At 42.0% G+C, this 25,284-nt stretch overlaps 1 protein-coding gene across 1 annotated transcript in view; it reads left to right on the top strand.

Moving 5' to 3' along the window:
• Positions 1-25,284, top strand: part of LOC135201026 (RAD50-interacting protein 1-like) — a 153,155-nt gene that overhangs the window by 106,035 nt on the left and 21,836 nt on the right. Inside the window, exons 8-11 of the mRNA XM_064229871.1 lie at positions 11,633-11,858; positions 18,543-18,693; positions 20,644-20,809; positions 21,974-22,162. Of these exons, the coding sequence (XP_064085941.1) occupies positions 11,633-11,858; positions 18,543-18,693; positions 20,644-20,809; positions 21,974-22,162 (732 nt within the window). The remainder of the gene's footprint in view (positions 1-11,632; positions 11,859-18,542; positions 18,694-20,643; positions 20,810-21,973; positions 22,163-25,284) is intronic.

Genomic DNA, 25,284 nt, shown 5'->3' with positions numbered 1-25,284 from the left:
AATGCTCATAGTCCCTTTGGGATAACAGTCACCCTGCTGACGCACCAGGAACAAACATAAAGGAATACGTATTGGAGCATGATCTATGCTGCCTAAATGAAAGTGATGTGCCAACTTACTTCTCCAATACCAACTTAACCTTTTCTTCAGTAGATATCTCGCTGTACTCAGTTGACTTAGCTGAAAAGACTTAGTGGAATAGGTCAGACTATGCAAAATATATTGATGGGTCTATGTCTCCATTGGGCATGGGATTTGCCGCCAAATTAACCAACAAAACATACCAATATCCCTTTCCCAACAATTCCTGAGTTTTAACTTTAGAATTGCAATAGGATCAGCTAGTAAAATGATTTAAGGTTGTACAGGGTTTATCTTTGCAGAAATTTATGATTTTTAGTTTCTGTAGAATTCTAAACCAAGAAATGTCTTTGCACAACAGATAAAACTTTTACTTCAAAAGTTATACAAATATATAAATATTTTAGAGTCTTGCCCATGTAAGCATTGAGGGAAACAAAGATACCATGACAAGATAGTAACAAATTAAAACAGATAAAAAATCTGTTAAAATATGGATTTCGGATTTCGTCATATCAAAGGGACAGGCACATAATTTTGACTAAGAGTTGGTCACTCATTTTACCTATGAATATATGATGAGTAGCGCGTGTGATCCCGTCCCCATATGGACAGACCACAGAGTAAGATTAACAGATCAAACATCTATTTTGTGAATGCCCAAAAGATGACTGACAATGAATGTTAAGTTTTGGAAACAAATCAGTTAAAAAAATTGTCGGTCTCTTATCATTTTAATTAACCCTATTAAAAAATTTGTAAAGAGATGTAATAAATAAATTCTGAACATTTTTATTAAAAACATTTTTCTGGCCATTCCGGTGAGCTAAATAAATTAAGTTAGTGGTTGTGTTAAACTACGTATAATAATAATAATAATGGTTTTTGTTACCATGATATAGCTTCCAAAAAATAGATTTTACTAACATATTTTTTGGTGTTAATGATCTCTGTTGTTGACACCAGATAATTTAATATTAAATCATTTAATCAGTTAATTAAATTTTTGTGCCTTCAAGACACTACCAAGTTTTATATAAGTAACCTACCCAGTAGTTACTTAGCCAAGAGTTTCTACTCAAAGGCAGCTTGAATTTTCCAAATTCTCAGTAGCTATTCTTTTGTTTTTATAAGTGACTAGTTACTCCCATTTACGTGGCAGGGAAGAGGAACAATTATGCTAACAGTTTGGTTTTTGAAATTTCCTTTGTCTTCTCAGAGCTGGTGAAGTATTTGCTTATGGTAGCCTTTTGTCATTGTTTTGACAGTTTTTTGTTTGTATTCCTTGTTTAATTTGTTATTATTGTGGAATTGTTAGCTAGTTAGGCATGTCTGACACTAGCTCTAGTTTTCGGTATTGCAGTAAAGGCTGCAATACCTGGATTACAAACTTTTCATATGACTCACTCTCTTTGCTTAATTGTAGAGGGCAAGTATGCATAAACATGATGTGTAATGAATGCAAGGATTGGAGTGATCAGAAATGGAGGACTAGATTCTCGGGACTGCAGGGCGCCCCGAGTGTCCAGGGGCTGCTCCAGCATCTGGCAGCCGTGCCGGTCACTCATGGAGTGGTGACCACCACTACAACTACCATATCTACTCCAGGGTACGCCGCCCCTCTTCACTTGGTTTACACCCCACGTGATGTCGGTAACGCCAACGGCCGCTGTGCAGGGCCCGATCGCTGCCGTGCCGAGGAGGGGCGTGCCTCCTCCTCCAGGGTTCTTCTCGCTGCCAGCCCCTGACTTCCGCTGCCCCAAGAGCTTGCCCCTGGACCTGCCGCCGGTACCCAGGATGTCGCTGGCTGCTGCCCCGTCTCCTGGAGTACCTACTGTCCTGCCGTACCTGCCGCTCCTGCTGTTCCGTTGTTGCCTTGCTGTTCCTGTTGTTCTCTGCTGTTCCAGCACCCGCCTGCCGACGTCGTTCCAGCCCATGGTGTTGCTGCCTCAGCAGCTGGTCCTTCCGGACAGGTGCAGTTGGGCCCTGTTGCTTCGGCAACAGCAGCCCCCGGCTCCACCCTGGATGGAGGACTTGATGGCTGTCCTGAGAGAGCTGACGAAGAAGAAGAGAAGGAAGGTTGTCAGGGAAGGTCGTCTTCAATCGTCGTCTTCATCGTCTTCTTTGTTCGCCTGCCGCCGGCCTCTGCCCCTTCGACTTCCAAGGCTCCCAAGCTGAGGAAGAAGGAGACTGCCTCCTCCCCCCCTAAGAAGGCTCCTTCGGGAACTTATAAGGGCCCGTCCTACTCCGGTGGGACGGGGGGTCTTTCCGCTGGTCCTCCTGCCCCTTCGGGAGCGGGACCCGTCTCTTCCTGCAAGCAAGGAAGGAGAGGGGAGGCGGGGACCAGAGGGGTGGGGGACCGGCTAACACCGGTACTTCCTCGCCTGGTGCTAGGGGCGCTGCCGCTACACCAGGTTCCGGCTCGGCCTCTCGTTCATGAGAGGTACCGAGTGTGCAGTCGCCCCCGGGCGGCCGTGCAGCCAAGGTCCAGACAGCCCGAGTCCGCTCGGTGCAGACCGCAGGCGGAGCGAAAGGCTGGCAAGAGCTGCTCAGGTGACTTTCGCCAGGCCAGCGGCCGCTCTAGCAGCGACCGGCTGGATACCAGGGTTGACGTAACGGTCCCAGACCGGCCAGGGTTGAGGCTGGCAAGAGGTCCCCTTGATCGCAGGAACCAGCCTCGGCTGGTCCCAGCGGTTTGACGCGCCATGAGGACAGGCACCGCTCCCACCGCGACAGTGGTCTCTGCAGGTCCCCTGACCGCTGCTCCCACTGGAACTGGACAGATAGGGGGACCAGCAGCAGCTCCTCTGACGCACGGGACCTGGGCCGCTGTTCTCGTCGCAGCCGCTCGCCCCACCCAGACGGCGCGACCAGGCCTGCAGCTCGATCGCCACCGCGGGTTGGCGATCACCTGCATCCCCCCAAGCACACCTGTTCTGCCGGTGAGCGAGGGGGGAGTGTCAGGTCTTCCTCTCCTGTGCCTTCAACTTCCTTGGGCTTCACCGGGAAGGGAGAGGCAACAAGGAGTGATCGTGAGGGGCGTGCCCCTTACGATCTCACCACGACGCCATACGTACCAGGCACGGTCTTAGGATCGATCAGGGCGTATGAGCAAGTGGCAGGAGGAGACAGAGAGGGGTCTGTCGCTGTTCCTCCTTCTAAAGGAGGAGGGTCTCGGGAGTTGCTCTTGTTGGAGGGGCTTGACGGCCCTACTCCTCAAGATGCGGTCACTCTGGAGATCCAGAGGAACTTTGCAGAGGTCATTGCGCTGATTCGTCAGCACAACGACCTCGGGGAAGGATCGCCGCTCCCACCTTCTGAGCCCACGTCCCGGCTCGAGTTGTTCTGGGGACCCAAAAAGGAACCCAGATCGACGGTGGGTCTGCCGCAATCGGAGCTGGCTGACTCAGTGCTAGACCAGCCAGACAAGAGGGTTCGCTCAAGTCTGGCAGGTCGTCCAAGCTACTTTCTCCTCCTCTACTGCGACAGAGAAGGTTCTACGTGCCATCCGAGGACCCAATGCCGCCCAAACAGGTTAACGCAGAGCTAGCCAGGCTAACTCCGGGAGTGTCTCTGCAGCAGCTCCTGTCGGAGAACCTCTGGTTCTCGCAGCAGGAGGCACTATTCCCTGGAATCCACCGCCGTGGCGGCTTTCCAGGCAGTCTCCTGGCTGGACAAAGTCGCAGCCTCCTCCAGGGATATTTCTCCTGAAGGGGACTCGGCTTTCAGGAGGCTGGAGGTAGGGCCATCTCCTACCTCGCCCACCAGACGGCAAACCTGTGGGTCAACCTGATACTTAGGCGTAGGGACGCAGTCCTTACCCAGGTGTCCAGGGCGGCCGGGCGTGAAGCGCCATTGGGACTTCGCAACGGACCTGTGTGGAGTTCCTCCTCTCTCTTCTCAGGAGAGATGGTGGACACTGCGGTGTAAAGGCGGTGCACTGATGACAGTGACCGCCTGGTACACCAGGCAGTTTTGAAGGCTTCTGGGCAGCCTCGATCAACTGCGGCCAAGCCTAAGAGTTTGGCTAGCGCTTCCTCGGCTGCTAAGACGGTTGCCCCGTCTAAGCCCCATGGAAAGACTCTGCCTTCAACTTCTGCCAGGGAAGGTCATCATCAGCCCCCCTCCCAGCCTTCCTTTCACCGAGGAGGGGCAGGGAAGAAGTCGAAGAGAGGCGGGAAACGCTAGGGACGGCGTTCCCCCTCACCTGCTGCCGGAAGTTGGGGGGTTGCCTGGCGAGCCATTGGGCAACATGGCAGCGCTACGGTGCTGAGACCTGGATAGTAGACGTCCTTTGGGAGGGATATCTACTACTCTTCGAATCTCGGCCACCCCTCACCGCCAACCGGTCCACCTTCCAGACCTACGCTCCAGAAATCAAAGGACGTATCCCTTCAACAGGAAACCAAGACCATGCTGAGCAAAGGAGCTGTAGAGATCGTCAGGGATGAGTCACCGGGCTTCTACAGCCGCCTTTTCCTGGTGGAAAAGTCTTCGGGGGGCTGGCGCCCAGTGATAGATCTCTCTCCCCTGAACCGATTCATTCGCCAGTCTCGGTTCACAATGGAGACAGCACGTTCCATGCTCGACTCCATCAGGGAGAACGATTTCATGCTTTCAGTGGATTTGAAGGACGCATATTTCCAGATACCCGTCCATCAATCCTCCAGGAAGTACCTACGCTTCATCCTCGACAGGACGGTGTACCAATTCAGGGCACTTTGCTTCGGTCTCTCAACTGCCCCACAGGTGTTCATGCGAGTGTTCACTCTGGTGTCTGCTTGGGCCCACTCGTCCGGGATACGTCTTCTGAGGTATCTCAACGACTGGTTAGTCCTGGCGAGCTCTCGCTCGCAGTTGCTACGGGACAGGGATCGACTTCTAGAATTCTGCCGCGATCTGGGGATCGTGGTGAACTTCGAAAAGTCCGATCTCGAACCCAAGCAGAGGATGAAGTACCTGGGTATGCTGATCGACACGGTAGCAGGGCGAGTCTTCCCTGCAGACTCGCGGATCAGCAGATTTAGGGAGGCAGCTGACCGGTTCCTGTCTCGGCAGGAACAGTCGGCTCAGCAATGGCAAGTCGTGATCGGCCACCTGTCGTCACTCGAGAAGTTAGTCCCCCACGGGCGTCTTCACTTGTGGTCTCTTCAGTGGAGACTAAAGGAGAGTTGGTCACAGGCAGAGGATCCTCCGTACTTCCCCGTGTCCCTCACGGAGGAGGTGAGGCAGGACCTAGCATTGTGGCTGGACGACAGGAACCTCTTAAGAGCAGTGCCTCTCCGCACTCCCCCCCGGAGATGTTGCTGTTCCTAGAGGCATCCACCGAGGGATGGGGCGCACACCTGGAGGAGTTGCTGACTGCAGGAGTGTGGGACCATCTCGACAAGCACCTTCACATAAACGTTCTGGGGCTCAAGGGAGCGTTTCTCACTCTCCAAGAGTTCCAGGACCGCTTGATGGGACATTCGGTGGTGTTGATGTACGACAACACCACAGTAGTGGCATACGTCAAAAAACGGGGGGGCCTAGTGTCCCTCCCGTTGCACCAGTTGACGGTGCAGGTGCACGAGTGGGCCTTGGCTCACTCGGTAGAGCTGTCAGCCCGCTACATTCCAGGGGCAAAAGGAATGTATTAGCAGCAGCTCAGCCGTCGGGATCAGGTGATAGGGTCCGAATGGTCCCTACACCAGGATGTGGCGGAAAGGCTGTTCAACCTGTGGGGGCGTCCAGTAGTGGATCTGTTCGCCACCCGGCACAACAGAAAACTCCAAGTTTTCTATTCAGCCGTGCCGGACCCATGGGCAGCTGCAGAGGACACTCTCCAACACCCATGAGACAACCTCTTCACCTACGCCTTTACCCCGTTCAGCCTGATTCACAAGGTGATCAGCCGAGTGCTGGCCACCCTGAATCTCAGGATGATCCTGGTGGCTCCCAAATGGCCCCAGGCCGTTTGGTATCCGGACCTGCTGGCTCTGCTTGCGGAAGCACCGAGAGAGAATCCCTCTTGGCACAACCTCCTCGTCCAGCCACACATAAAATGGTACCACCGGGCAGTCCAGTCTCTACATCTTCACGGCTGGCTGTTATCCACCATCTCTTGCGAGCGAGAGGCTTTTCTTGCAAAGCAGCAACAGAGATGGGTGGAGACGTCAGACAGTCCTCTGCAGCTGTGTACCAGGGAAAGTGGGCCGTCTTCTGTGGTTGGTGTCGTAGACAGGGTCTATCTCCTCTCAGAGCCACTCTTCAGCAGGTAGCGGATTTCCTCGTTTTTCTTCGCCGAGAAAAGCTCCTCTCTGTCCCCACAGTCAAAGGATATAGAGCTGCCCTGGCACTGGTTCTGAAACTGAGGGGATTGGATATCTCGGACTCGTTCGAGATCTCCTTGCTTATGAGGAGCTTTGAAAGGTCTTGCCCACCCAGGGAACTCAGGCCCCCGGGGTGGGATGTGACTCTCGTCTTTAGGAGTTTGACTCGAAGACCCTTCGAGCCACTCCAAGAGTCTTCAGACAGGGATGTGACCCTCAAGACCCTCTTCTTGCTGGCCCTGGCATCGGCGGAGAGAGTAGGGGAACTTCATGGTCTTTCCTTCGACGTTAGACATTCCAGGGGATGGGGATCTGTAACGCTCGATTTCGTCCCGAACTTCGTAGCTAAGACTCAGAATCCGTCGATCCCTGACGACAGGTTCGAGTCTTTCACAATCCCCTCCCTATTGGATTTCACCGACAATGATACGGATGAGATGCTGCTTTGTCCTGTGAGGGCGCTATGACGGCTATCTGAAGAGAACGCTGGCAACCTCATGGCCTGGAGTGTCCGACTGCCTCTTCGTCAGCACCGGGGTGACCAAGAAAGAAGTATCCAAGAACACTCTTTCTGGCCACGTGAGGTAATCAGGAGGGCATACGAAGCTGATGGTAGCGACGACATCTGTACCCTTCGTCCGAGAGCCCACGAAGTCAGAGGCATTGGTCCTTCCCTTGCGTTCCGCAAGAACTTCTCCGTGGCGCAGGTCCTGAAGGCAGGGGTCTGGGCCAACCAGACCACCTTCACCTCCTTCTACCTTGGGGATATTGCCCACAGGTCCTTGGATACTTTTTCCTTGGGACCCGTGGTGGATGCTCAACACCTTGTGTAGCTTACCCAGCACCCTCGCAGGCAGAACAGCATCGAGTCCTGGTGTGACTGTAAGAATGGATGAGTGAATGAGTGTGACTGGCTTCTCTTCCCCATCTTTTTCTCCCCTCTACCTGTGGGGAGAGGGACACGGTCGTCATCCCGCTGGAAAAGGACAAGATGCAGGTAAGCTACTCGACCGAGCCCCATCCTATCCCTTTCATTAGGGATAGGAGTGAATATCCACCACTTCCCCCAACAAGGGAAGGGGAAGTGGAAGCCAACAAGAGACAAACCCATAACTTAATGTTGCCTCTTGCAACAGGAGCAAGTTCTTGCTTGCTAGTTTTAAGAGGTACGCTTGCCTCCCTCTTATTACTTGGGTCCAGAAGTCTGACCATTGATCCTGTGGTACATACCCCGATCAATTGGGCAGAGGCTAGGATCCCTCCCTCTGCTCTTATGACCAGGGAGGGATTCCAAGGTTGGGCGAACACCAGTCTGTTCTTAAGACTCAGATTCCTCCCACCAAGAAGTGAGTCTTTCTATTGTTAAAGGACTGAAAGGTTTGTATTACGTATCGGAACAAATGGCAATTTGTCGAAAATTGCATTTTTCCTAACTATACAAACCTGAGGTCCTTTACATATACTAGTCCCACCTCATGCCACCCCTCACTCCGCATTTTTTCCTGGGCCTAAAGCAAAAGTGATTCTTCACCTCCCAGTCACGCTGCGTGCACACTGTCGGACAAGCAGTTAACTACCGAACTCCCTTGTTCGAAGCTTACGACCGTTCCGTTCCAGCTGCTGCTAGTTACCTTCCTATTGTTAAAGGACCTCAGGTTTGTATAGTTAGGAAAAATGCAATTTTCGACAAATTGCCATATTAATATAAGTGGTCAACCTTCAGAGAGTGGTGTATCAGAACGAAAGTGTCCTCTTCCATAACCACTATAACTCAGATTGCTGACTTCCTTCTTTACTTGAGAAAATCTAGGAAGTTTGCAACATCTACAATCAAAGGCTATAGAGCTATGCTTAGTTCAGTCTTTAAGCATAGAGGACTTCGTCTTCAAACCAAGATTTAAGTGACCTGATTAAATCTATGGACGTTGCAAAACAAATAAGATATGATAGCATTTGATGGAATTTAGATGTGGTATTGAAGTGGATTTCAGGACCTCCTTTCAAACCCACCCAGTCTTCCTCTCTCAGGGACCTAACGAGGAAAACCATTTTCTTAGTGGCTGTAGCCACAGCAAAGCGGGGTTAATGAAATTCGAGCAATAGATAAAAGGGTCAGATTTTCACGGAGACGCAGTGTGTTCCTTCTCTTTGGGTTTTCTGACAAAAAATGAGGAACCATCAAATCTGTGGCTGCGAGCGTTCAGTATTAAGAATCTGACGGATATTCTCGGACCAAATGAAGAGAAAGGCGGCTATGCCCAGTCAGAGCCTTAAAATATTACCTACAAATAACAGAGAAGGTTAGAGGAACTTTGGACCTCCTTTGGTGTTCGGTCAGGAATCCGTCTTGCCCGCCATCCAAGAATGCTTTATCATTTTTCCTGAGAGACGTAATTTCAGAAGCACATGCTAAAATCCAAGAGGAAAATTTCGTCTCTTTGAAAGTCAAAGTTCATGAAGTGAGAGCGTTGGCTATGTCCCTCGCATTTTGATATAACATGTCATGGAAAAAATTGTGCAAGCAACCTTCTGAAAGTGTAAATCAATATTTGCCTCACACAGCCTTAAGGATGTGGAGACAGTATTCGAGAACTGTAAGACTTTAGGACTGATTTCAGTGGATGGCATGGTGTTGGGAGAGGATGTATAGGGAATCTAACTTCCCTTTACTTATTTTCACCTTGAATAAGGTTCGATATTTGTCAGGAAGCCTGGTTCACATTTGTGGCTAGAGTGCCCACCAGTTTCTTTTTAATGGTTGGGTTGTGATGGTTTTTTATGGGTATGGTGTGGTGTAAGGTTTTGTGTTATTGGATTCTGGTCTTCACCCAGGGCAAGGGCAACCTATTTAGCTTTGAGAGACACGGTTGTACTTCCTGACTCCAAAGCTCCTCCTTTGTAGAGGCGACTTTGGGCTAGCCAGCCACGTACTCTACGGGTCAAGTGGAGCACCGACCAGAAGCAGTTATTATCAGCAGTGCTCACTTGCCAGATAAGGAAACAACAAGCATATTATCTGATGTTGGCATTTTTTATTTCAGCTTCATTACACTGTATGTAATGTATTGTGATAGAGTTTGTCCATGGTTTCCACCCCCTGTTAAATGTGTAATCAGCTATATAATTACTGGGTAAGTCCCATATACAAAAATTATATTTTTATAGTAAAATAAGGTTTTGTATATACTTACCCAGTAATTATAGGTTCAGAGCCCACCCACCTCCCCATGCATGGACTTTAGAGTGGAAAACAAATTGAAGCTCTTTGCCAGGTTGTTACCTACGTATACATACTCCCGATAGTGGGCGGGACATTCTAACCACACCGTAACCGGAACTAGCACTAGCGCGAATTTTCAATTGTTGGGCTGCCGTAGGTAGAAGCTCTAAGCTATATAATTACTGGGTAAGTATATACAAAACCTTATGTTACTATAAAAATATCATTTTTTGTTGAGAACCTCGGTAAGTGATGTTCATGTATGAATAAAGTGAAGTGCATCTCTGGAACCTTGTTAGCAAAGCTACTGAGACCATGTTAATCCCCTTATTCAACATGAAAAAGTTAGATTTTAACATGAGCTTTGGCTTTAAGTTGCCTGCTATAGAAAAATTCATAGCTCAGACATAGGATATTACAATAAAATATACCATACCCCATACAGCTCTTCACAAATGAGTGCATTGAATTAGACCCCAAGTGTTAGAGACTCCTTTTGTGATGCACTTCATAGTTATGTAATAGTAAACAGATATTACTGTAACTATTTTCACAGCTATAAATTAAGTAGTTACAAGGTGTTCAGACTAGGTACTGGATCCACAATTATGGAAACTAATTGTTAGTGTATGTATACAGAAGGATGACTCATCTTAAATAAATAATACCATAAGAGTAAGTGTCCTAGGGTTAAAGTTACCACTTGTAAGAGTTTCTCCTATCTGTAGGTCCTTCAGATAATACCTGTAAATGTATAGTTCACTGAATGCAAGACAGCCTGCTTGAAAGTAAAAGATGCATTTACACAAAAAAGTGTACAGCGGACCCCCCGTATTCGCGTTCTCCGGATTCGCGGACTCACACATTCGCGGATTTCTCTCGGGAACGTTTCCCTGCATTATTCGCGGTATTTTTCTATGAGAAATATCCACAAATTCCTGGTTTTTGTTATCAATTTCATCATAAAATGCACTTTTTATGATAAAACTATTAAAAAAACCAAGTATGAAAATTTTTAGTGGTTTTTCTTATGTTTTAACTAACAAAATAGGTTGTTTTTAGCGTTTTTATAGGGGATCCAAACATTCCTTGATGCTTTGGAGCAGGAAATGAAGGATTAGGAATTTCCCAAGAAAGATTTTCTTTGGAATTTCCCAAGAAAGATTTTCTTCAAGACTCGTATTTGGAGTTAACCATTACATGTACTCCACTTGCACTGTTTCAGATTGTTAACCAGACCGCATTGTTAAGGTTTGTAACTGTTGGCGTTAATCTTAATTGTATTTGTTTTTGGTATTAATCATTTACATAAAAACTAGTGCCTTGTAGAAAAACAGAAATAATTTTCAGATATACATTTATCTATGTAAATATGTTGCAGCACAAATTACAGAGAGAATCAATTCATGATTCATTATAAACTAATTTTTATTGTCTGGAAAAGGAAGGTCGGGTAGATTTTAGCAAAATACTGCATTAAAGAATTTAATATATGGAGTAAATTTAAACATCAAGAAAGTCAGTATTTGGGGGATTTCAAAGAGCTAAAAGAAACTATGCCAATATGCATTCATAGCTAAAATCTATTTTAATGTATTTTATGATTCTGTTTGTGATGGAATAGTTTTAATTAAGAGATATGTAAGGTCATAGAGTAAGATTTTAATGCTGAATAGAATTTCTGCAATAGTAGGTGGATTTAATTCTTACATGTTGCAAGGTTCTTAATAATATTGTCTTGAGGAAAGGAGATTACAGATATGGAAATGTAGAGAACATAGACCACAAAGAAATTAGTGCAGAAATATGGTACGAACATGTGATAACAAAAATATATATAGTACATTTATTATTTTAAGAACTTGATATGGTAATTGTAGTGAGACTAATATGTTGTTCATTTAATTATGTACAAGAGTTAAATATATATTTTTGTTGAAACCAGATTAATTTTGTTTCATCTCTGTAACTATTATCTAGACAAAATGCCTAAATCTTTATTTCTGGTATTTTATTATAGGTGGAATTTATGAGAGGGTTAGTTCGCTTGGTAGTGCTAAAATTAGCCTCTGATCTTCCGGAAGTGCAGTATGACGATGACACATTTTGCTGCACCATTCAAGAGACCCTCAATTTTGAAAGAGAATTGTGTGAAGCTTATGGATACCCTGCATCTCAGCCTTCAGTTTTGTCTGTTTTGACTCAAGCAAAAAATTTTGCCCGATGGATTCACATAGAAAGGAAATGTAAGTCATTTTAGTTTCTTTTTTGTTAATGATGATTAGCAAATATCTTATTTTACTTATGTTTAGAATTAAATTTTTAAAGAAGTAACTTACCAAGTAGTAATACTTTAAGTATAGCTATGGTTCCCTAACCTATGGCAGCTTAAAAATTCAAAATTTGCGCTGTGGCACATCTTTCATTTGTGTGCTATCATTTGTGCGTAGGTGTGCAGGTCCCGTCCATTATCCAGGACTTGGGGAAACAAACTGGCAAAGAACTCAATTCGTTTCCTGCAGGTTCTGAGTAACATCAGAAGTTTTACTAGATTTTTATTGGTTTTAGGATGGTAGTTTGCTGATACTTGCTGAAGTGTCCAAATTTGTTGTTGTTTCTTAAAATTACAATTTCAAATACTAGCTCATCTAGTGTTCATTTCTATTCTGAGGGTTATAAAACTAGGGTATCAAAGTTTACTTACGATTCTCACACTATAAATGTCGATTCTCACGCTATAAATGTATTCAATGTAGGGGACAGGAATGTAGTATGGATAATACTTACCCAGAGTGTCAAGATTGGGAGGATAAGAAATGGAAGACTGAAATCTCATCTAGATAAACTCAAAAGAGATAGAAAGAGGAAGGCACCCCTTAGAGTTGAAAATACAGCTTCTACTCCTTTGCTTATCTTAGTGGGAGATAAATCTGTTACTCCTCTTCACATCCTGAGTCGTCCTACTTTACAACCACCTAATTCAGGTTCCCATGATTCCTCCATACACACCATTGCCGGGCTTGAATCATGGTTCGACCGTAAATTTGGATTTATTTCCGATACCCTTGTTGAAATAATTGATAATATATATCATAATCCTTTATATATTTTATATTTGTTTTTTATTTGACTTTGCACACTGCAATTATTGATGTTTGCTATTAATCCTTTTCATGATAATGAGAGAGAGAGAGAGAGAGAGAGAGAGAGAGAGAGAGAGAGAGAGAGAGAGAGAGAGAGAGAGAGAGAGAGAGAGAGAGAGAGATATTTACGTCATGTGAGGTAAAACTCTGGAGGGGTATCATCTTTAAAAAGTGTGAATGGGATCACATCTTCTGAAAGTACATTAACTCTATGTGCTGTATTTACATAACATAGTACATACAGATTGTACCAGCGCTTTTCTCCGAGGTTAAGAAAGAAATTTTCACAGAACGACAACTCTGTTATGTCTCTTATATGTTTTACTGGTTGATAATGGCATTCTTATATAGTGACAAACACGGAATTACATACTGCCTTTGTATTATTTTCAAAAATATAAATAGCATACACAAAATCTCTGTACTGATGTTACACTTAAAAGCAAGAAAACTTATACTAATTGTAGTATATTACTACGTACTTCAGAAATTAAAGTTTCTGAAGGGATATCATCTTTGAAAAGTGCAGTAACTTTGTGAGTGGGTATCACATCTTATAAAAATGAATGTGTACTACATGTACTAACTGTAGATGCTGTAATTACCTTTGTATCATATTTATGCATGTAAAAAAATAAAAATAATACATTTTTAATAAATATTTTATACAGAAAAGCATTAAAACTTTAAAATTTACATAATAAATTAAACATAAACACTTTTACAGGGTTTTGCAGTGTTTCTGGAGGATTCGCAAATGTTCGCGCTATTGTGAAGAACTCGCATATGATAATTAGTTTGGTTCCAATGAAAAGTTTGTGCCATTGTGAATTTGTGCAAATCGAATCGCTTAAGTTTGGGGTATTACTGTACCGACAGGGCTGTAAGAGATGGCTCATTGGACCTCGCCTCTCTTTTCAAAGGGAGTGTTGAAAAAGAGGGCGCTCTGGTGCTTTTTTACTTCAAAATGGGTTTCTTCGACACAGAATTTTTTTTTTTTTTTTTTTTTTTTTTTTTTTTAATGCCCCTTTGGATAAGATGCATCTCTCCGCAAGTTACGGTAAAGGAGATCCTTTCAGACTTGCAAAAGAGATCTATGACAGATCTGTTAGCTTAGTCCACCAGACGTCCAAAAGCGCCTGTGCATTTGACTTGGTTGTTTTCTCCCTTGCATACACAGCCCTTTTGTGGGGGGAAAACAGAGGACACAATCAAGGCCCAGATCCAACCTGCGACCTCTTATGAAGTCCATTAGGAAGTAATCTTTCAAACCTAATTCCAAAAAGTGAAAGTGAAAACTTAGTCCTCCGCCAGTAGGGGCGAGACTCCTACTTTTTTGGAAGGAGTGTGCACAAAGAGGAGCAGAACCTTGGGTGATAAAGGTCCTCAAGGAAGGCTACATTATTCCCTTCCTAAAAGCTCCTCCATTAGCTATGTCACTGATCACCTTGACAGCATACTCAGAAGGTTCAGCAAAGTTTGGGGCACTTTCACAGGAAATGCATTCTCTTCTCCTCAAGGGAGCAGTTGAAGAGGTCTTAGACATCCACTCAGTACATTTTTACAACTGCCTTTTTGTGGTCCTGAAGGCCCTGCGGTAATGGATGCCCGTTTTGGATGTAAGTGCCCTGAATGCATTTGTCCTTAAGACAAAGTTTCATATGGAGATGGTTCGATCAGTCATGTCTTTAGTCCAGCAGGGGGACTGGATGATCTCGTGGGATATGCAAGATGCAAACTTCCATTTATCTGTCCATCCAGACCCAAGGAAGTCTCTGCCTTTTGTCTTTCAAGGTAGTCATACAGTTTCGGGCCCTACTCCTCAGTGGCGTGTTGGTATGGTGCTGGCGTCCTACCTCGGTGGTCGCGGGTTCGATTCTCAGCCATTCCATCGAAGAGTGAGAGATGTGTATTTCTGGTGGTAGAAATTCACTCTCGACGTGGTTCGGAAGTCACGTAAAGCCGTTGGTCCCGTTGCTGAATAACCACTGGTTCCATGCAACGTAAAAACACCATACAAACAAACAAACAAAACCTAAGCTTCGGTTTCTCAATGGCACCACAAGTTTTCACCAGAATTCTCGGCCCTCTTGGGAACTGGGTTTACCTTCTGGGGATCAACATCAATTTGTATCTAGACTGTTGGCTTCTCTGCTCTTCACCTGAAGATAAGTACATGGACTTGAAGAGAACTCTACACCTGAGACAAGACCTGGGCATCTTGGTCAACAAGAAGTCCCTTTTAACACTGACTCAGAAGATTCCCTATTTAGGGATGATTCTGGATTCACAGACTTTTCTGTCGCCCAAAAGAATCGACAGTTGCTTGCAGACTGTCCATCAGTTCCTTGCTCTCCCATCATGTTTGGCAGTTCAGTGGATGAGTCTCCTGGGAACCTTAGTGTCAGTGGAACAATTTGTGACGTTAGGTAAACTATGTAGAGACCCCTGCAATTATTCCTGAAGGCGAATTGGTGCAGGAAGACTCAACTAAACTCCTTCATCTTCCTGATAACATCGGAGATCAAAGAGGATCGGTGGAGGTTGTATGAAAGACTCCTTGAGGGGAAGTCACTTCTTCCTATGAATGCAGACTTTCACCTTTATTCAGATGCCTCTGACCTAGGCTGGGGTGCTCTTCTGGACAGTCAAGAGGTCTCCGTTATTTGGACAGCAGAACAACAAAAGGCTCACATTAACATATAGGAATTGAGAGCAGTTTTCTTGGGTCTTCAGACTTTCTCAAACCTAGTCTGCAGGAAAAATGTAGTTCATGTACACAACATGATGGCCCTGTCTTTCATTTGCAAACAGGGGGGCATACTTCTCTCTGTATGAGACAGCAAGGGTTCTCCTTCTGTTGGCAGAAGAGAATCAGGTTTTGCTTTCCACTAGGTTCATTCAGGGAAGGATGAATGTTATTTTGGACGAACGGAGCCTCACAATTCTGGTCCTTCCAACCAAATGGACTCTGGATCCTTTTGTTAGCAACAATCTATGGAGGTTATGGGGAAAATGACCATAGATCTTTTTGCCACATCCAGGAACCACAGACTTCCTCTCTTCTGCTCCTGTGTTCCAGATCCCTGAGCATGGGTGATAGATGTCATGCTTCAGAACTGGATAGTTTTAGATGTTTACGCCTTTCCTCCTTTTAGGATGATCAGGGAGGTCCTCAACAAATTGTCAACACATCAGGGCACCTTTATGACTTTGATCACCCCCTTCTGGCCAAACAAGGAATGGTTTCCAGATCTAGTTCACCTGTTAGTGGATTATCCAAGGTTACTCCCCTCAAAAACGGTCTTTGCTCAGACACCCCACTTCAACAGATTCTATCGAAGGTTGTTCGCTCTGGCCCTGACAGGCAATTGCAAGATGCAGGTGTGTCAAGAAATTGTCTATCTCTACCATTCAAGGGTATAGGTCGATGCTTAGCTCTGTCTTCAAACATAGAGGAATGGATTTGTCCACTACAGTAATACCCCAAACTTGTGCGAGGTTAGGTTCCATACCCCCTTACGCAAAGGGAAGTTTCGCATAAGTTTGGCATGGTCTCTAAAATTGCTAATAAATGCTTGTTTCTAGAGTTTGAACACTAAATATGACTGTAATCATGCACCCTAAATATTAAGCTAACTTTTAAATGAAATTAAAGTTATTGTAATTTCATTTAAAATTTAGCTTTATACATTACCCATAAGAAAAGAAATAAATGGTTCGTAAAAATATGGGAGTCCGTACATATGTACTACATAGTTCTCTCTTCTTTCCCTTTATTTCTTTAAAATACTATCATGAATTTTGTAATTACAGTTATATTATTATTATTGTTATAGTTATTATTAATATTTGAGATTAAGATAAAGTTATTACTGTAATCAGGACATCAGTGACCTCATCAAATCTTTTGACATGTCAAAGCAAGAATGTTCTAAGAGTGTCGCATGGAACGCGGACATTGTACTGAAATGGCTCTCGACTTCTCAATTCAAACCTCTCCAAAATGCCTCCTTTAGAAATCTCACCAAGAAAACACTATTTTTTGGTAGCCTTGTCTACAGCTAAATATATCAGTGAGTTACAGGCTATGGACAAGAGGGTAGGATTCGCACAAGGTGACGCAGTTTGTTCTCTGTTACTTAATTTTTTGGGGAAGAACAAGAGTCCTTCCCATCCTTGGCCTCGTTCCTTTGTTATTAAAATTCTCATGGAGATTTTAGGGCCAGAGGAAGAAGAGAGGCTCCTATGTCCAGTAAGGTCATTAAGTTATTATCTTCACAGGACAGAGAAGATTAAAGCAAGTTCGTCCCCTTTCCAAAAATGCCATCTCATTTTCACTGAGGGAGCTGATTTTAGAAGCCCACTCTCAGATTGGAGAGTACTCCCTTGCTTTATTGGCGGTAAAAGCTCACTAAGTTTGGTTACTAGCTACTTCCCTAGCCTTCAAACATAATTTATCTTTTGTTGATCTTGCAGTCAACCTTTTGCAGATGCAAGTTGATCTTTGCTTCGCACTACTTTGAAGATATAGAAACAGCGGTTGAAAATTGCAACACTCTTAAGACCTTTATCCATGACTGTTCCTCTACTATCCGCTTGCCTTGAATCAAGGTTTGAGGTTATGGGAAGCCTGGGGGATGCTTTGTACTTGGAATACTTACCAGTTCTATATTGTTTTTTAAGGGTTTGGATAGTGGTGTTTTTTTATTCTATGGTGTAGGTGATAGTGTTCATTTGTTTTCTGGTATATGACCAGGGCAAGTGCAAACTTTTAAACTTTGTCAGCACATGGTGCACTTCCTCCACTGCAAAGTTCCCACTAATTTAGGGGTGACCCTTGGCTCCACTACTACCAGACCCGTTGCAAGTCGAGATAAGTGCCAACCAGAGGCAGTACTACTAACCACCTGCAGCTCTGTCAACAGGTACAGAAATAAGCATTTATTTAATGCTGACAATCTTTTTATTCCAAATTCATTACTTACATAATGCTTTGGAGTAGAATATGTCCATGCTTTTACCACCTGTCAATGTGGAATCAACTATGTAATTACTTTTATAAAAATAACATTATGATTAAGTTTTATATACACTTACTAAGTAATTACATGATCAGAGCCCATCCTCCTACCCTCACAGGGATATTATAGCACAAAACGAATTAAGCTCTTTGCTAGTTTGATTCCCTAAATGCTGGATAGTGGGCGGGACTTGTGCACCCACACAAACGAAAGAAGTGCCAAAGTGTGCATTTTAAATTTTTAAGCTGCCGTAGGTTAGGGAACCATAGCTGAGTAATTAGCAAGTACATATATATAAAACTTAATTTTATCATAAAAATATCATTTTTGTGGGTATCATTAGAAGTCAAATACATTTATTACAAATTTTGTATCTTTTAAGATCACTCACTGTTTTCTCATTAGTCGTTTGCTCATATTTTAATTGCCAAAATTAGGATTACAGCAAAATGTGATGAGACTGTTACTTAAATTTTTTTCTGAAATTTCAGGATCTTGCAGTTTATATATAAATTCCTAACATAGTTTTATGTAAGAGATTTCCTTTAATTTTAATATACAGTATGATAGTGATGAAAATCTTTAAATATGTTATGCATGTATGTGTATATGCAGCTGCATATAGTATATATTGTCCCAAACCTGTGTGATGGTAAAATTTTATTCTGATCTGTTTAATGGTAGGTTGATAGAATGTAGACAAGGATAACTATGAATTGCTTTTTCTAATTCTTATGTAAATATGAATCTCTTATCTTTGCAGTTGCATTGGAATTAATGGATGAATTAGTGTCTGATCAGGGAGCTTGGTTATCTTTGGAGAGTGGTGAAGCTGCACATTGTGGAGAGCAACTAATTCTGCTTTTACAAGGAATTACTGATCGTTACAAGAGGCTGCCTCAGCCAGGGCACAGGTGAGTTAAGAATGAACTAAAAGGGATTTTGACGTAGGAAAAATCTATTTCTGGGCGAGGAAGCCGTGTCGCCCAGTGAAATATGTCTCCTTTAGCACTATTTTTAGTAAAATATTACTATAATACCAGAGAACTGCTAAATTGGACATGTCAGAAGCCTCTGACTCGCTCACCTATACAAAAGGTGTCGGTATAAAACTGGGGCGAGTGTTAAACACTACCACAGCAACCCCTCCAATTAGCCTTTTCCTCATCAAAAGACCCTAAATACGGGGAGCCGACCCATAGGTCACACCTAGCTACCCCGTTGAAGGCGTCTGTGACATCATACTTTTCGATAGCCATCTCGTGTTTGCACGCTCGTATAAAGCTATCTGTTCTTTTTCATTCTTTTGTGTTATTCCTCGTTATGGATCGTCAATCTGCCTCTTCACCCAAGTTAAGTACTGGTTCTGCTTTTTTCAATATTTAGGGAGTGAATTTGCCTTTTGTTTTGCCTTTATTTAGGGTTTTGTTAGGCGTCACTTTACCGTAGCGGGCGGCGGCGAGTCGCCATTACGGCGTACCCTTGTATTGTACCGGTTTCGAGTGGGCTTCCTTCCTGCTTGTAACATGTAATATTTCAGTATACATATTTTATTTGTCTTGGGTGGCAGTTTTAAGTCGATCCTATTTTCGTTTATGTTTTTGTTATTTTCATTATTTTCATGTTTTTCACGGGGGTCTTCATTCGAGCACGTTTCTTTGTTACGTGCTTCGCCGTATATCCACCGTTATCCCTTTTATTTTTAAGTTTGGTATATTTCATTCAGATATTTTTCCCTTTTTTCTTTTCGCCTGCCTGCCGTTTCTTATCGTTTTGTCAGTAGGCAAGTAGGATTTCCCCTTTTGCGCCCACCGTTATCGGGTGGCCTTCATAGCGGTTTTATATTTTACGAGATTTTATTTTCATACCCCCCCCGTGTTAAAGCATAATTTTCTTTTAGCTTTAAGTAATTGATTTTATTTTGTCTATGTATATGTTGGATGTTATGTCGGTTTGCCTACATAGGCTATGCCTGCGTTTTCCTCGTGATCCTTTATTCGCGGGGATACGCTGGTCACATGATCGTCACCCCATCAGTCCCTTCCTCCCCCTCACGTGGGGCCCCCAGTAGTTGGGTGCTCCTCTTGCTCAGGTTGTCGCTGACGACCGTTCCCAATCAGCGGAGGGGGGGGTGTAGAGGGTCCTCCAGGACCTTAGGTTGGTGGGTGTCGCTTCTCAGCCGACCTCCTCCGGAGTTGATGATTGCTCTGCGTATTCAGCCTCGGTTTCCGTGGATTTGTTGCGCTCTGCTTCTTTCAGCTCTCGGAGCTAGTTATTGCAACTGAAAGTAATTTAATGTAGACTGTTGCAGATCTGAAATCAGTGTCTTTTTAAATAATTTAATTTTTCCATTAAGTTATTGAAGATCAGTTTTCAGGGTACTCATAAAGTTGTTACTTATATTTTTTGTGGTCTCAGCAATTTTTATTAGGAGTATTATATACATAGTGTAATCTGACTTGGGATTAACAGAATTCTTGGACAAGGTAGTTGTGTGCTGTGTGATGCACGCAAGCAAGTTCCAGAAGAATGTATACAGAGCTATTTTTGTTTTGTAACTGCACTTTATGGGTATTTCTGTTAATGATTTAGCATTTATAACATATACCAATATATTACTAGTACTTGTTAATGAATTGAAAGGAGGTGAGAGGGGAAGAAAAAATAACATTCATTTTTAACTGATGAGTAAAATTCAGAGAAAGATCAAATTGAAGGGAACAGGGTCAAAGTGAAAGGCAGAAATCAATGAAACTGGAGGCATAAGAGATATTGCAATGTGCCACATAAAAGCAGTTTAGACATTAACCTTTCCAAGGTATTAATAATATACTAGATAAAAACAGGTCATATTGTTTTCACAGATTACAGTTCTTGGAGCTTCAATTGGAGCTCTTAGATGATTTTCGTGTTCGAGTACTACAAGTAATGAAGAGTGAAACACAAGATCCTCTCACATCCCATTATCCAGCAATCCTCAACACTGTACACCATATAATAGCAACTTTAAATGATTGGGGAGATCTTCCAGTAAGTTTATTTTGACTTTGATGATGTTAAAGAGCACATGGTATAGCATTATTTAAAGAAATTCACTATAGCAGGCAGTTGGTTGAGTAATTCTGTATGTTGTCCAACATAGTCCTTACTCTTATGATTTTTTACCACTCTCCACGAGTCATGAAAGGAACTAACAGAGATGTGACTTGGTGTGGTAGTGGAGGTAGAGGTTTAAAAGGTGTTTAATTAATCAGCCTAGTTCTGAACCTATGCTCTGTTTTTTCCATCTGTCCATCCATCTGTGTGTTTGCGCATGGTAACACCGCATTCCGGGCTTTAAATAATATCCTATTTCGAATATTAACGGTGTAATTCACATACAACAAATTATTAAAACACTTTTCAGTTGCAAATGTACACCCTGTCCTTTTATTTACCTAAAACTTACACATAGCGTAACTATTTAAAGCCCGGGGCGCAGTGTTACCATGCGTGACCACTACAGGCGGATGGACAGATGGGAAAAATATATATATATATATATATATATATATATATATATATAGTTCCACATGCATTTAATGCATTCATAGTAACTTTGTCAACTTTTTCCTCTTTTGGTTTTAAAGTATAAACTGCCATGTCCTTTTAACCTCAACAAGAAGCTTTTCTCAATCTCTTACTTGCCAATTCTCTTGATTTTTTGCTTTGCGTTCAGTCTTTGTATTCTTATATTTGCAATTGAAGGACTTCAGTATATTTTTTTAAAATTTGATGTCATTTGATTTACATAGTAATATTTGCCAGATTTCAAATATTTTCTCTGTAACATAATAGTATAGTGCTTTATTTTATATTATCTCTGGTATCAGTTCTTCTGTGCCTTCAGATGCAACATAAAAGTGCAGTTATTTGACTTCAGAATAAAAGCTTACGCAGCAGTCATGATAAACAATTTATAGCAGCCAATAAAAAGGAATCATCTCTTAAAGAACATAGAGTAACCAGAAATGCAGATCTTGCAGATTGTTATAAACTGTAATTTATATGTTACTCTTGGTTTTGTTGTGATTACAGATAGTTTAGGGAGTTGTTAATTCTTTAAATTTGATATGTACGTATTATGATTGCCGGTAGTCTAGGGAGTTGTTAATCCTTTAAATTTGATGGCCAAATAATTTTTATCCTTCACAGTTTTTTGTGGAGATGCAGTATTATCATGAGTGTTTCAACAAAATTCAAGACCAAACTGCTGCTGCTATTGCTGGTTATGAAAAAACTCGATCATCTGTATCTCCTGACGATCCTTCCTCGTTCTCCTTCATTCAGCAGGATCTCACTCTGATGAACAGCTCCATTTCTCCAGAGATTCTTGCCCGCCAGGTAAGCGGGGCATTCAATCAAATCCATCACTCTCCTCAAGGATGGTTACTTAATTGTTGGTGTCCAAGGTCTCTGGAAAGTGTGCACTTCCATTTCTTCCCTTGTCCACATGATTGAAATACACCTAACAAACTTATCCATCCACACTTACAAGTAATGAAATTTCAGAGAAATATAAGTAAAAATTTTCAAATTGACTTCAGAATACAGTTTGAAGGCAATGCTCAAAGAACATTTGAAAATGTAAAAACCATGGAACTCTAAAACGTTAAAAGACATTAAAAAAACAATTACACAAAAGTACAGTAGTACCTCGAGATACGAAAGGCTCTACTTACGAAAAACTCGAGATACGAAAGCCAATGTGACAAATTTTACTGCTTTACATACGAAAAGTTTTCAAGATACGAAAGGTTGTTGCTGTAAAGTCCCGAGATTTGCCCGGACCACCGAGAACTATTTTAAAACTCCCGCGCCGCCAACTGAGTAAACTCGCCACCATCCTCCCGCTCTCCCATTGGTTCCTGATGCTAGTCACCCCATAAGGTCCTGCTCTCCTATTGCTCAGCATCTACCCCTTGTGCTTTAAGTATTCTATTGGTGAAAGGTTGCTGTAAACTGAAAAACTTATTCATGCAGTACATTTAATAAAAAAAAAACATTAGGTTAAGATAGAATAAAGAATAGAAATGAATGGTTATCATACTGTTTGGTAGTTTCAGTAGTTGAAGAGAGATAATGAAAATTTATGGCTTACTGTGTAAAAGTGATTGCTTGGCGATCGTTCGATACTAGTAAATGCTGGATGTAAACAGACGTTTGGAAGCTTTTTTTTTTGTTTGTTTATTATAGCTAATGGTTACTTAATAATTATTTGAAATGAGTACATGCAATACATTTAATAAAAAAATTGTGAATTAGATATCAGAAAATATAAAATAAATCAGTCTGCCAACAAATAGGTATTTTTTTTAGAATTCTTCTGTTTTATTATTACGTTACGTATTACGTATGTTTCATTACAGCTGTCAGTAACTCGGTATCTCCATTAGGTAAAGATAGAATAAAGAAGAGAAATTATTTGAAATGAGTACATACTGATTATTTATACATTTTATTGGCATATTCTAAGCTTTTAGCTCTTAGGTTTAGATGTCAGAATCATAGACTAGGCTACAGTAGCAACCGCTAACATAGGCTAGGCTTATTGCTAGGGGACATATGCTAAAGTCCTAATATATGCAGTAAAAATGGGGTTGAACATTACATACAGTTGAATATTACTCAAGTATGTACAGTATTTTGCCTTTTTGGAGACATATTTCTTCCGTCGTAACCCTAGAACATGTGTTTTAGGCCTGGAAATATAATTTACTGGGGTGTTTTTGGAGGGCTTGGAACGGATTAGCCATTTTACATGTAAAATGTGTTCCAAGATACGAAAAACTCATAATACGAAGGCCGTCTCGGAACGGATTAATTTCGTATCTCGAGGTACCACTGTAATTCGAAAGGTAATGTTTTAATAACAATAATAATTCAGATATTATATGAAGTTTCTTTCCTTCCATTCATTCACATAAAACATGTTTACGGTTTAAGGTCGGCTATAAAGCCATGACAGTAGAGATGTAGGTTGTGATAATTTGAAATATTTTTCAAGTTGCTCTTCATTTTTCAGAATATAATGATATTACAGTATACTTATTTCACAGTACTTTATAATTTTTTATGATGTAAAATTGCCAAAGGTAGACGAGTATTAGCATCAAAGGTAAAAATGTCAGAATGTGCAGAAGTAAATGTGTATGATATGCTTTGCTAGATATAAAGGAGAGTCAAAGTTGAAAATACTTTGAGGACATTAGCCTCATTACTACATGAGTGCATTCATTGGACTTCTGTCAGATTACACAAGATTCAGAGATATACTACAAGCAATGTAGCAAGTGGTGTCTTGAACCACATACAGTCAATCCCCTGTATTCACATTCTCAAGATTCGCGGACTCACCCATTCGCGGATTTTTCTTTGGACCGTATCTACCCATTATTCGCAGGAAATTCGCCTATTTGTGGGTTTTCAGACAATAAATATTCATTAAATAGTGTATTTTGATGTTATTTTCATGATTAAATACATTTTTATGGTACAAAAATTATTTACAAATTTTCAAATACTATTAATACATATTGTGTTAGTAAGTTTAATGAGATTAAATAATGTTCATATAATAAAAATAATTATTCTCTCTCTTACGTATGTTGATTTGTTTTGTAGTGTATTGTGATAAATAAATGATTTAGTTAATAACTAATTTTCAAATATTAATAAGTTTAATTAAAGAAATAACGATTCTTAGTCTTTTTATCCACTTCAAGAAAGGAGTTCAGGGAAGTAAATGAGAGTCTGATATATGTATTGGCGGAGGGGAAGGAGTCAGAGTTGTAAGGAGTTATTCTCTCTCTCTTCATTATTATTCTGTCTCAGAAATAATTCATAATTTCATTCTGATTGATTAGATATATGTTGTTGCAGATTCTCTCTCTCTCTGTTATTGGCTGTATGTATGTTTTATATAATTTTTGATGGTAAAATGTTTAGGATGACTTTGGAATTAAATAATATAATCTCAAAAGATTAATACAGTAATAGGATATAGTATTTTAAGGTATATTTGAAGTAGGATGTTATTTAACCCTTAAACGCCGACTGGACATATTTTGTCTCTCGGGTGCCGACTGGACGTATTTTACGTCTACATACAAAAGTTTTTTTAAAAATTCGCGGAAAAATACTTTTAGGCCTACCAGCCGAAAACTCTTGAATCACGCGCCTTGGGGGATGCTGGGAGTTCACGGATCAAGGTGTTGTTTTGTTTACAATCGTTACGCAGGCGCGCAAGCGCGAATTTCTTTCTTGCCGCACTAAAAAGTATCTGTGACACATCTCGGAAATTATTTCGTCACTTTGACATAATTTTTGTACCATTTTAGATTAGCCGTTACATGGAGTATTATATATGAAAATGTGCACATTTTTATGTAGAATACAACCAAAAAATACTCATGATTTTAGCTTTTTCCGTTTTGAGATATTTTCATATAAATAACGACAAGTGC

This window comes from Macrobrachium nipponense, chromosome 27 (assembly GCF_015104395.2).
Source record: "Macrobrachium nipponense isolate FS-2020 chromosome 27, ASM1510439v2, whole genome shotgun sequence".
NCBI lineage: Eukaryota > Metazoa > Arthropoda > Malacostraca > Decapoda > Palaemonidae > Macrobrachium > Macrobrachium nipponense.
Note: the sequence above shows the minus strand (reverse complement) of the source record. Positions and strands in the feature narration are given on the sequence as shown.